This window comes from Oncorhynchus nerka, linkage group LG27 (genome assembly GCF_034236695.1).
Source record: "Oncorhynchus nerka isolate Pitt River linkage group LG27, Oner_Uvic_2.0, whole genome shotgun sequence".
Lineage (NCBI taxonomy): Eukaryota > Metazoa > Chordata > Actinopteri > Salmoniformes > Salmonidae > Oncorhynchus > Oncorhynchus nerka.
In genome coordinates this window covers 102,436,703-102,450,198 of record NC_088422.1, presented here as the reverse complement: position 1 = coordinate 102,450,198, position 13,496 = coordinate 102,436,703, and the positions used below count along the sequence as shown (strand labels likewise).

The following is a 13,496-nucleotide window of genomic DNA, read 5'->3' as shown; positions in this document are numbered from 1 at the left end:
CGGTCCAGAAATATCCGTGGCTGTCATGAAGATTTTCGAGTCTGCTAAGGTAAGCTGGAAAAGCTGTCAAACTCTCTCACACACACACACACAGCAAATTGTAGGGTTAACAGCAGAACATGCCATTGGCATGGAAAGATGGACAGAACATTGAACCCCAGTCCTTCCTGTACCATTCTCTCTCTCTACCACCCGTTAGGTTCCCATCCAATGGGAGGAGAGGAATGTGACAGCTATCCAGGGCCCAGGAGGTAGATGGATGATCCCTCCAGACTGTAAGGAGTCTATGGACAGGACCCTGATCGGGTTAAAAGGTAGGTAGCAGCTACAAAGATCCTATGGTAGTAGGTACCTACATGGTCATGATGGACATAGTGTAGGTAGCAGTTACAAAGATCCTATGGTAGTAGGTACCTACATGGTCATGATGGACATAGTGTAGGTAGCAGTTACAAAGATCCTATGGTAGTAGGTACCTACATGGTCATGATGGACATAGTGTAGGTAGCAGTTACAAAGATCCTATGGTAGTAGGTACCTACATGGTCATGATGGACATAGTGTAGGTAGCAGTTACAAAGATCCTATGGTAGTAGGTACCTACATGGTCATGATGGACATAATGTACTGAAGTCAGCTGGAATAAAGAACGTCATGCAGGCGGCATCGTAGGGGTTAGTGTGCAGGGGTTAGTGTGCAGGGGTTAGTGTGCAGGGGTTAGTGTGTAGGGTTCATAGGGGATAGTATGCAGGGGATAGTATCTAGGGGGCCAAGATGAGAGATGTAGTGGTAACATGATTGGTGGGTAAACGATGCAGGAAGCCCGTCTAGAGGTCAGGCGGCTGGTGTGGAGGCCCGCCTAGAGGTCAGGCGGCTGGTGTGGAGGCCCGCCTAGAGGTCAGGCGGCTGGTGTGGAGGCCCGCCTAGAGGTCAGGCGGCTGGTGTGGAGGCCCGCCTAGAGGTCAGGCGGCTGGTGGTGGAGGCCCGCCTAGAGGTCAGGCGGCTGGTGTGGAGGCCCGCCTAGAGGTCAGGCGGCTGGTGTGGAGGCCCGCCTAGAGGTCAGGCGGCTGGTGTGGAGGCCCGCCTAGAGGTCAGGCGGCTGGTGTGGAGGCCCGCCTAGAGGTCAGGCGGCTGGTGTGGAAGCCCGCCTAGAGGTCAGGCGGCTGGTGTGGAAGCCGGCCTAGAGGTCAGGCGGCTGGTGTGGAAGCCGGCCTAGAGGTCAGGCGGCTGGTGTGGAAGCCGGCCTAGAGGTCAGGCGGCTGGTGTGGAAGCCGGCCTAGAGGTCAGGCGGCTGGTGTGGAAGCCGGCCTAGAGGTCAGGCGGCTGGTGTGGAAGCCGGCCTAGAGGTCAGGCGGCTGGTGTGGAAGCCGGCCTAGAGGTCAGGCGGCTGGTGTGGAAGCCGGCCTAGAGGTCAGGCGGCTGGTGTGGAAGCCGGCCTAGAGGTCAGGCGGCTGGTGTGGAAGCCGGCCTAGAGGTCAACATGTCTAGAGCTCCAGTACATCCCCGTATTCAGTAGACGCAAATAGAAAACATTTTGCGATGGAAAATTGGGAGTTTAGTCTGCCTGGTGATGTTATGATGGGGTGGAGTTTAGTCTGCCTGGTGACCTCTGCCAATAACAGCTAGTTTTCAGTTTTCCCCTCACCACTCAGACCAATCACAGACAGTCCTGAGAAATTGCTCTTTGCCAAGAAGCTATTTTGGTTACCTTTAAATGATCACAACAAGGTGTTCCGTTGTTATCCAGAAATGATTTGACATTGAGATTAAAAAAATGTCTGCGTTGGTCTTTTAACCTCCCCCCTCTGTGTGTAGGCCCCCTGAAGACCCCCATCGCAGCCGGCCACCCCTCCATGAACCTGCTCCTCAGGAAGACCTTTGACCTGTACGCCAACGTGCGGCCCTGCGTGTCCATCGAGGGCTACAAGACCCCCTACACCGACGTGGACCTGGTCACCATCCGAGAGAACACAGAGGGAGAGTACAGCGGAATCGAGCACATAGTAAGTCGCTATGGTTACCACGGTCACGTTCAGTAGGAGAGAAATGGGACAAAGTTGTGAGTGAAACGTGTTTTTTTTTTTTTCTTCAAATGTGTGGATTTCAAACTGAATCTGTAAAATGCCTACAGCTAACACTGACTACAGAGGAATAGACCAGGGAGCAGTAGCTACCTCGTATGTTAAAATGCCTACAGCTAACACTGACTACAGAGGAATAGACCAGGAGCAGTAGCTACCTCGTATGTTAAAATGCCTACAGCTAACACTGACTACAGAGGAATAGACCAGGGAGCAGTAGCTACCTCGTATGTTAAAATGCCTACAGCTAACACTGACTACAGAGGAATAGACCAGGGAGCAGTAGCTACCTCGTATGTTAAAATGCCTACAGCTAACACTGACTACAGAGGAATAGACCAGGGAGCAGTAGCTACCTCGTATGTTAAAATGCCTACAGCTAACACTGACTACAGAGGAATTGACCAGGGAGCAGTAGCTACCTCGTATGTTAAAATGCCTACAGCTACACTGACTACAGGAGGAATAATTCAGGAGCAATGCAGCTACCTCATATGTTAAAATGCCTACAGCCAACACTGATCAAGGAGAAGAGACCAGATACAGCAGTTACCTCGTATGTTTGCTCCAGGTGTTAATTTGAACGCTGATCCCTTCCTACTGACCACAGAGGTGTGTTCAAAACAGAATCAATGAAAGAAGCAAGAACTTGAGGAAACAACTGTAAAGCAACAATGATTTTTTTGTGGGGGAAGTTGTAGAGGCTAAACCTGTGTTTACGTCAATCATTTAGGCCCATTTCAAACGTATTCTCAAATAAAAATAATGGGTAGTTAGCTAGCTAACTCCTTGATCCTGCTAGTCAACTTCTGGGAGTGGGATAGTCTTACAACATTAACATGCAGGGGATGTGTTCATATCTGGTATAGAAATGGAGGTGAAACAAGAGGGTCCTACCTGAACATGTCCCAAGAAGAATGTTCAGGTGATTCTTTCTTTTTTAATGGTTACGTTGTGCTGTTGAACATGACCCAGTGTTTCAACACTGGGGTGGGTTCTTCATTAGGGCATCTGGTGTAGTTTTCGTAGCAAATGGTTTGACAGTGACTGAGAAGTCACGTTGACTGTGATGTGACTAGTCTGGACCGTCGCTTTCAACTCTTGACAGCGCTGTTTTCAAGGCTGCAGCTGAGCGGTCCGTATTTTCACCGTGGTGTTGTGTGGAATCGGTGTCCTCGGTTATTGGAACTGTTTTATCTTAAGGATAGGGCACCTCACAGGTGATTGGTTATTCTCCAGGTGTCTCTTAGGTAAGCCAGAGGAACAGCAGCTTACTAACCAGACCACCACCTCCGTCTCTCTAACCCTAGCGTGGCCCTAATGTACACTCCCGATCAAAAGTTTGGGGTCACTTAGAAATGTCCTTGTTTTCGAAAGAACAAAAAAAGAATAAAAAATTGGTCCATTTTAAAATAACATCAAATTGATTAGAAATACAGGTATTATCATAATGTTGCAAATACCTATTGTAGCTGGAAACGGGCAGATTTTCTTTTTAATGGGAATATCTACATAGTCGACAGAGGCCCATTATCAGCAACCATCACTCCTGTGTTCCAATAGCACGTTGTAAAGAAGCTAATCCAAGTGGATCATTTTAAAAGGCTAATTGATTAGAAAACCTTTAAATTATAGTACACTGCTGGAAACTGCTTGTCCTGATATAAAAAGAAGCAATAAAACTGGGCCTTTTTAGACTAGTTGGGTATCTGGGAGGCATCACATTTGTGGGTTCACCTACAGGCCAAACTCGTCAGTCTCTTCTTCTTCTGAGAAATGAAGGCTTTTCCATGCGAGAAATTTCCAAGAACTGAAGATTCTGCATAACGCTGTGTACTACTCCCTTCACAGAACAGTGCAAACTGGCTCTAACTAAAATAGAAAGAGGTGTAAGCCCTGCTCCACAACTGAGCAAGAGGCCAAGTAGATTCGCGGCTTAGCTCTGAGTATAGAGACGTCTAATAAGTCCTCAACAGGCAGCTTCATTAAATAGTACCTGCAAACACCCGTCTCAATGTCAACAGAAGAGTAACTCTCGGACGCTGACCTTTCAGTGAGTTGAAAGAAAAAAGCCACATCTCAGACTGGCCAATAAGATTAAGATGGGCAAAAGAACAGACACTGACAGAGACATTGGGGGAAAAAGTGTTATGAACAGACAAATCTAAGTTTGAGGTGTTCGCTCACAATGCAAAGATGCTGGAGGAGTGCTTGGACGCCATCTTTGAAGCATGGTGGAGGCAATGATGGCCTGGGGGTGATTGTCTGGGGGTGCTTTGGTGGTGGTCAAGGGGAGATTTGTACAGGGTAAAAGGGATCCTGAAGAAGGAAGCTGCTATCACCCATTTTGCAACACCATGCCATACCCTGTGGACGGTGCTTAATTGGTTTCGCTTCTCCTACAACAGGACAATGACCCAAAGCACAGCTCCAAACTATACAAGAAACTATTTAGGAAGAAGCCGTCAGCTATATTCTGTCTAGTAATGGAGGGCCATTACAGTCACCGATCTCAAACCCTATGGAGCTGTTGTGGGAGCAGCTTGACCGTATGGTGACGTAAGAAGTGCCTATCAAGCCAAACCAATCAGGAGGTGCTTTCCAGGGAAGCATGGGGTGAAATCTCTTCAGATTACCTCAACAAATTGACAACTAGAAGCCATCAGGCCAATCCAACTTGGGGGAGGTGCCTAGAAGCATGGGGTGAAATCTCTTCAGATGACCCTCAACAAATTGACAACTAGAAGCCATCAGGCCAAACCAATTGGTGGGAGGTGCTTCAGGGAAGCATGGGGTGAAATCTCTTCAGATGACCTCAACAAATTGACAACTAGAAGCCATCAGGTCAATCCAACTGGTGGGAGGTGCTTCAGGAAGCATGGGGTGAAATCTCTTCAGATTACCTCAACAAATTGACAACTAGAAGCCAAAGGTCTACAAGGCTGTAATTGCTGCAAATGGAGGATTCTTTGACAAAAGCAACGTTTGAAGGACAATTTTCAATGAAATATCATTATTTATAACCTTGTCAACAAGACTATATTTCCACATTTTGTAACTCATTTCATTTTTATTTTGAATTTATTTATTTAACCTTTTATTTAACTAGGCAAGTCAGTTAAAAACAAATATTTATTTTCAATGGCCTAGGAACCTCAAGGTACTAAACGATATCATAACCGCCATCGATAAAGACAGTACTGTGCAGCCGTCTTCATCGACCTTGCCAAGGCTTTCGACTCTGTCAATCACCATATTCTTATCGGCAGACTCAGTAGCCTCGGTTTTTCGGATGACTGCCTTGCCTGGTTCACCAATTACTTTGCAGACAGAGTTCAGTGTGTCAAATCGGAGGGCATGCTGTCCGGTCCTCTTGCAGTCTCTATGTGGGTGCCACAGGGTTCACCTCGGGCCGACTCTTTGTCTGTATATATCAATGATGTTGCTCTTGCTGCGGGCGATTCCCTGATCCATCTCTACGCAGACGACACCATTCTATATACTTCCGGCCCGTCCTGGACACTGTGCTATCTAACCTCCAAACGAGCTTCAATGCCATACAACACTCCTTCCGTGGCCTCCAACTGCTCTTAAACGCTAGTAAAACCAAATGCATGCTTTTCAACCGTTCGCTGACTGCACCCGCATGCCCGACTAGCATCACCACCCTGGATGGTTCCGACCTTGAATATGTGGACATCTATAAGTACCTAGGTGTCTGGCTAGACTGCAAACTCTCCTTCCAGACTCATATCAAACATCTCCAATCGAAAATCAAATCAAGAGTCTGCTTTCTATTCCGCAACAAAGCCTCCTTCACTCACACCGCCAAACTTACCTAGTAAAACTGACTATCCTACCGATCTCGACTTCGGGGCGATGTCATCTACAAAATTGCTTCCAACACTCTACTCAGCAAACTGATGCAGTTTATCACAGTGCCATCCGTTTTGTCACTAAAGCACCTTATACCACCCACCACTGCGACTTGTATGCTCTAGTCGGCTGGCCCTCGCTACATATTCGTCGCCAGACCCACTGGCTCCAGGTCATCTACAAGTCCATGCTAGGTAAAGCCCTTCCGCCTTATCTCAATTCACTGGTCACAATGGCAACACCCATCCGTAGTACGCGCTCCAGCAGGTGTATCTCACTGATCATCCCTAAAGCCAACACCTCATTTGACCGCCTTTCGTTCCAGTTCTCTGCTGCCTGTGACTGGAACGAATTGCAAAATCGCTGAAGTTGGAGACTTATCTCCCTCACCAACTTCAAACATCTGCTATCTGAGCAGCTAACCGATCGCTGCAGCTGTACATAGTCTATTGGTAAATAGCCCACCCATTTTCACCTACCTCATCCCCATACTGTTTTTATTTATTTACTTTTCTGCTCCTTTGCACACCAATATCTCTACCTGTACATGACCATCTGATCATTTATCACTCCAGTGTTAATCTGCAAAATTGTAATTATTCGCCTACCTCATGCCTTTTGCACACAATGTATATAGACTCCCCTTTTTTCTCTACTGTGTTATTGACTTGTTAATTGTTTACTCTCCATGTGTAACTCTGTTGTCTGTTTACACTGCTATGCTTTATCTTGGCCAGGTCGCAGTTGCAAATGAGAACTTGTTCTCAACTAGCCTACCTGGTGAAATAAAAATAAAAACCTGGGTTAACTGCCTTGTTCAAGGGTAGAATGACAGATTTTTTACCTTGTCAGCTCGGGAATTCGATCTTGCAATCTTTCGGTTACTAGTCCAACGCTCTAACCACTAGGCTACCTGCCGCCCTCCACTCTAACCACTAGGCTACCTGCTGGTTACTAGCCAACACTCTAACCACTAGTCTACCTGCTGGTTACTGGCCCAACACTCTAACCACAAGTCTACCTGCTGGTTACTAGTCCAACATTCTAACCACTAGACTACCTGCTGGTTACTAGTCCAACGCTCTAACCACTAGGCTACCTGCTGGTTACTAGTCCAACGCTCTAACCACTAGGCTACCTGCCGCCCCATCGTGTATGTTTTCATGGAAAACAAGGACATTTCTAAGAGACCCCAAACGTTTGAACGGTATATGTATGTTCATCAACTTCTCTCTCCAGTTCTCCTTCTTTTGTTCACTCAGTTTTTTTCCAACTAAAAGGTTGTATGTTATTCCTACATATCTGCTGTCTTAATTTGATCACTCTGCCGCATAATGTTTTGCAGGAACTGCTAACTTGTAGTGTATTCCAATGTTTAAAAAGGCGTCCAAAGTTTGACATTTCCAATTTCAGACTTTTTATTTATTTATTTCACCTTTATTTAACCAGGTAGGCTAGTTGAGAACAAGTTCTCATTTGCAACTGCGACCTGACTTGATTTTCCCAAATAAAAAAAATGTATCTACCCTTAGAAAAATGTAATTTTTTAAATAATTTCTTGTTGCTGCAGGATTTACTTTCCTGCTGGGGAAACTGGTCAAATTAAGATGGCACATCTGGAATTTCTTGATGTCACTTCCTTTACGGTGAAATCCTGTTGTTTACCTCAGGCTGAGAGTACTTCTAGTTCTTCCACTCACGGTGCTGTTATGAATACCTTTTCATAAGTCTTCTCTTCCAGTTTCATTGTTCCAGTTCAATAGTTTTTTTTTAAAGTAGCTCAGTTGTCTTTCCCAGTTTGTTACCGTCCCTCCAAAACCATTTTGACCAAAGTAGGACATTAGATATTTTATTCTGTATGATTTAATGAAGTCCTCTATTGTTTGATTTAGGCTATACGGTGATTGTCCTCTTCTCTTGTAGATAGTTGACGGCGTAGTCCAGAGCATCAAACTCATCACGGAAGACGCCAGTCGACGTATCGCCGAGTACGCCTTTGAGTACGCAAGAAACAACCAAAGGAACAGCGTCACGGCCGTTCACAAAGCCAACATCATGTAAGTCTCTGTAGCAGCCGTTCACAAAGCCAACGTCGTGTAAGTCTCTGTAGCAGCCGTTCACAAAGCCAACGTCGTGTAAGTCTCTGTAGCAGCCGTTCACAAAGCCAACGTCGTGTAAGTCTCTGTAGCAGCCGTTCACAAAGCCAACATCGTGTAAGTCTCTGTAGCAGCCGTTCACAAAGCCAACGTGTGTAAGTCTCTGTAGCAGCCGTTCACAAAGCCAACGTCGTGTAAGTCTCTGTAGCAGCCGTTCACAAAGCCAACATCGTGTAAGTCTCTGTAGCAGCCGTCACAAAGCCAACGCCGTGTAAGTCTCTGTAGCAGCCGTTCACAAAGCCAACGTCGTGTAAGTCTCTGTAGCAGCCGTTCACAAAGCCAACGTCGTGTAAGTCTCTGTAGCAGCCGTTCACAAAGCCAACGTCGTGTAAGTCTCTGTAGCAGCCGTTCACAAAGCCAACGTCGTGTAAGTCTCTGTAGCAGCCGTTCACAAAGCCAACGTCGTGTAAGTCTCTGTAGCAGCCGTTCACAAAGCCAACGTCGTGTAAGTCTCTGTAGCAGCCGTTCACAAAGCCAACGTCGTGTAAGTCTCTGTAGCAGCCGTTCACAAAGCCAACATCGTGTAAGTCTCTGTAGCAGCCGTTCACAAAGCCAACATCGTGTAAGTCTCTGTAGCAGCCGTTCACAAAGCCAACATCGTGTAAGTCTCTGTAGCAGCCGTTCACAAAGCCAACATCGTGTAAGTCTCTGTAGCAGCCGTTCACAAAGCCAACATCGTGTAAGTCTCTGTAGCAGCCGTTCACAAAGCCAACATCGTGTAAGTCTCTGTAGCAGCCGTTCACAAAGCCAACGTCGTGTAAGTCTCTGTAGCAGCCGTTCACAAAGCCAACGTCGTGTAAGTCTCTGTAGCAGCCGTTCACAAAGCCAACATCGTGTAAGTCTCTGTAGCAGCCGTTCACAAAGCCAACGTCGTGTAAGTCTCTGTAGCAGCCGTTCACAAAGCCAACGTCGTGTAAGTCTCTCTAGCTCCAGAATCAAATGGGCGGTGGAATCTTACAAATTGTTATTTTATTTTATTGTGCCGTTGTGGATCATTAAAAAAAATAAAAAATGAGATGCAAATATCGACTAAATGTATGATCACTATGGGTCAATTACAAGTGAAAACAGAATGATAAGATATTGAATGTCACGTACAACATATTTAACAGATGTTATCGCAGGTGCAGCGAAAGGCTTATTTGTTCCAACACCTCTAGCAGCACAAAACGATACGCACACATATATAAAAAATATATTAAAGAAAGAAGTAAAATATCAGAAGGAGCACATCGAATGGCACCGATATTCAGGCATTAAATTCGACGTGACCGGTGTGTTTTGATGTGACCAGGAGCACATCGAATGGCACCGATATTCAGGCATTAAATTCGACGTGACCGGTGTGTTTTGATGTGACCAGGAGCACATCGAATGGCACCGATATTCAGGCATTAAATTCGACGTGACCGGTGTGTTTTGATGTGACCAGGAGCACATCGAATGGCACCAATATTCAGGCATTAAACTACGTGACCCGGTGTGTTTTTGATGTGACCAGGAGGATGTCGGATGGGCTGTTCCTGAGGAAATGCAGAGAGGTGGCTGAAAACTTCAAGGACGTCAAGTTCACTGAGATGTACCTGGACACCGTGTGTCTCAACGTATGTAACCCTCCTTTACACTGTCCTTCCTACAGGACGCGGTTTTGATGCAATATGTCTAAAGCCTGATTTTACAAACTACCGCGTCAATCGGAAGACCGCTCCCGTCTGCGTGTTTCCGCGCACCTCCCTTTGAACGGGGACCGTGCGGATGCAGAGGTTTGACCATGCCGACGGGAGTGGAAGTTCGATATTGCATCAGTCGGTTGGCGCAGACCTAGCAGATGACCCGGTAGCAGAAGGTAGAAATTAGGCGTAATCAGGTTCTCTTGTTGGAGATGGAAATTAGGCTTAATCGGGTTCTCTTGTTGGAGATGGAAACATGGGGTGTAATCAGGTTCTCTTGTTGGAGAAGGAAACATGGGGCGTAATCGGGTTCTCTTGTTGGAGATGGAAACATGGGGCGTAATCGGGTTCTCTTGTTGGAGATGGAAACATGGGGCGTAATCGGGTTCTCTTGTTGGAGAAGGAAACATGGGACTTAATCAGGTTCTCTTGTTGGAGATGGAAACATGGGGCTTAATCAGGTTCTCTTGTTGGAGATGGAAACATGGGGCTTAATCAGGTTCTCTTGTTGGAGAAGGAAACATGGGGTGTAATCGGGTTCTCTTGTTGGAGAAGGAAACATGGGGCGTAATCGGGTTCTCTTGTTGGAGAAGGAAACATGGGGCATAATCGGGTTCTCTTGTTGGAGAAGGAAACATGGGGCTTAATCGGGTTCTCTTGTTGGAGAAGGAAACATGGGGCTTAATCGGGTTCTCTTGTTGAAGGAAACATGGGGCTTAATCGGGTTCTCTTGTTGAAGGAAACATGGGGCTTAATCGGGTTCTCTTGTTGGAGATGGAAACATGGGGCTTAATCAGGTTCTCTTGTTGGAGCGGTAGATGGGGTGTAATCGGGTTCTCTTGTTGGAGAAGGAAACATGGGGCGTAATCGGGTTCTTGTTGAAGGAAACATGGGGCATAATCGGGTTCTCTTGTTGGAGAAGGAAACATGGGGCATAATCGGGTTCTCTTGTTGGAGAAGGAAACATGGGGCTTAATCGGGTTCTCTTGTTGGAGAAGGAAACATGGGGCTTAATCGGGTTCTCTTGTTGGAGAAGGAAACATGGGGCTTAATCGGGTTCTCTTGTTGGAGAAGGAAACATGGGGCTTAATCGGGTTCTCTTGTTGAGAGTGGGGCTTAATCTTCTTGTTGGAGAAGGAAACATGGGGCTTAATCGGGTTCTCTTGTTGGAGAAGGAAACATGGGGCTTAATCGGGTTCTCTTGTTGAAGGAAACATGGGGCTTAATCGGGTTCTCTTGTTGGAGAAGGAAACATGGGGCTTAATCGGGTTCTCTTGTTGAAGGAAACATGGGGCATAATCGGGTTCTCTTGTTGAAGGAAACATGGGGCATAATCGGGTTCTCTTGTTGGAGAAGGAAACATGGGGCATAATCGGGTTCTCTTGTTGGAGAAGGAAACATGGGGCATAATCGGGTTCTCTTGTTGGAGATGGAAACATGGGGCTTAATCGGGTTGTCATGGTGAATGTTTCAGATGGTGCAAGATCCCACCCAGTTTGATGTCCTGGTGATGCCCAACCTGTATGGTGACATTCTCAGGTCAGTTACTATTTACTTTTTGCATGTATCTATATTAATTCATCGCTATTGAATGCAATTTGTTTTAAGCTATTAATTCAAACATTTTAATAGCTTAGCAGAGTTTGGTCTTATTGGGCCTAATACTGGTTTTCCATTTGTGTTGCGCTAATGTGACTAGATGATTCTGCTAACTAAAGGCTGCGGCTGCTACTACATATAGAGGTGTGTGTCATGTATTGCAGTGATCTGTGTGCTGGACTTATTGGCGGTCTGGGAGTCACTCCTAGTGGAAACATTGGTGCCAATGGAGTCGCCATTTTTGAATCGGTTTGTTTCGCTCTTTACTTGGCTGTTTCCGTCCTCTGAATATGTTTAGCTACTCGTGTCTCAACTGTTTTGATAAAACGCAAGGCTTCTTGTCCTGTAAACAGTCTATTGTGCAATAACTAAACATGTTTTTTTTTGTATATATATACATAAAAAAAATATATATAATACGAGACGTCATATATTTCAATAAGTTGTCCATTACTAATGGATGTGCGGAAGCTTGTTCCAGTGTTGAGAGTAGTAGACATTTTAAATCAAATGTATTTATATAGCCCTTCGTACATCAGCTGATACCTCAAAGTGCTGTACAGAAACCCAGCCTAAAAGCCCAAACGGCAAGCAATGCAGGATGTAGAAGCACGGTTTTAACATTGTCCCCTCTACCCCCTGTGGTATCTAGGTGCATGGGACGGCCCCCGACATAGCCGGTCTGGACATGGCCAACCCTACAGCTCTGCTGCTCAGTGCTGTGATGATGCTACGGCACATGGGCATGCACGACTACGGCAAGAAGATCGAGACCGCCTGCTTCGACACCATCAGAGACAAGAAGGTGGCTTTTATTTTATTACCCCCAGTAGTGACTATTGTGGCTCTTGCATATCGGTGCTGGGAATACATTTGAAAGTGGAGGTGCCCCGGGGAGAAGTAGTGGTACTTCCTTGTTCTTGGAGGACTGCTCGGTCTGCTCTTCTCTCTGATGCCAGATTATATGATGGATGTCTGGCTAGTTGGTTTACAAATATGTTGTCTCCCTGGACACCATACCTCCTTCCGGTTGCCAATGCTCTTATAGATTTTTTTTTCTTCTGTAGATCGAACATAACAGATTTTTGTTCAGTTGGTCATTGTATGCGACAACAAAAAATCTGTTTTTTTGTCTTTTCAATGAATGAATTGGGCTGTTTTTCTATCCTCTCCCAGGTGTTGACCGGGACCTCGGTGGGAAGTCGAAGTGCTCAGAGTTTACAGAGGAGATCTGCCGTAGAGTGCGAGACATGGACTGAAAACGACGACTGTTGATTTTCTGAAGACTTCATAATAATTCAACCGCTGCTTTGAACTTACTCCTAAAGACTCTGGGGGGGGTTCCAGGTTGTCAGTTCCGCAGTTACGATGCAGCTGCATATCTTAGATTACTATATTATATTTATGTAAGGTTCCTGAGAATGGACAATTCTCCAGGTTTTCTAGAAATAGAAATTCGATAATTTGTGCAGTGTGACTGAAATAAATAAAAAATATAAATAAATCACCACCTGGAACCTACATGGATGGGTATTCACTCTTAAACTCTTAAGGTGTATTTAAGCACAATTTTACTCACATGATCATTTCATGGGGCAAACTTCCCCAAAGTTCTACTTGCCTCTATACTACGTGGCACTCCACTAGTGTTGTCCGGCAGTGGTTCTGATCGTTGCTAGGTTTATTTTTTTTAACGGTAAATGTAATGCTAAACAGCTTCAATGTACTCTATTTATTGTTACCAGTCGGGTTCCTGTGCATGAATGGATTGTATTGTACCAGCGTGTCATGTCTCTCTTTTCTGTTTCGAGATCCATACATAAAAACTTGATTACATGACTTTAAAGCCTGATGTCTCATTCTTCCTGTTAACAGGTACAGTGTTTTCTTGTTGCAATACAAGTTGGATTAATTTTCACCTGGATTTGATGACTTATTATCTAAATCAGCCATTTGTGTTTATGGCAGGGTCACTTTCACCTACATAATATCGTCAAACATTTGTCAGCTGATCCAGTCTGCGTCTTCATTGGTACAGTATTACTACCAATCTGGCAACCCAGATGAGAGGATGCTTCCGGTTGTCACTCGTCGCCACAGACAAAATAGGCTTT

The 13,496-nt window shown here is 45.6% G+C and overlaps 1 protein-coding gene across 1 annotated transcript; it reads left to right on the top strand.

The window, feature by feature from the left end:
* The first annotated feature begins 6 nt into the window (after window positions 1–6).
* Window positions 7–13,221, top strand: LOC115127813 (isocitrate dehydrogenase (NAD(+)) 3 catalytic subunit alpha). The gene is made up of 9 exons (XM_065012491.1): window positions 7–49; window positions 200–314; window positions 1,816–2,003; window positions 7,881–8,014; window positions 9,615–9,717; window positions 11,258–11,322; window positions 11,547–11,631; window positions 12,035–12,187; window positions 12,559–13,221. The coding sequence occupies exons 1-9, from the start codon at window positions 26–28 to the stop codon at window positions 12,655–12,657; spliced, it is 966 nt and encodes a 321-aa protein (XP_064868563.1). The 5' UTR covers window positions 7–25; the 3' UTR covers window positions 12,658–13,221.
* The last annotated feature ends 275 nt before the right edge of the window (window positions 13,222–13,496 follow it).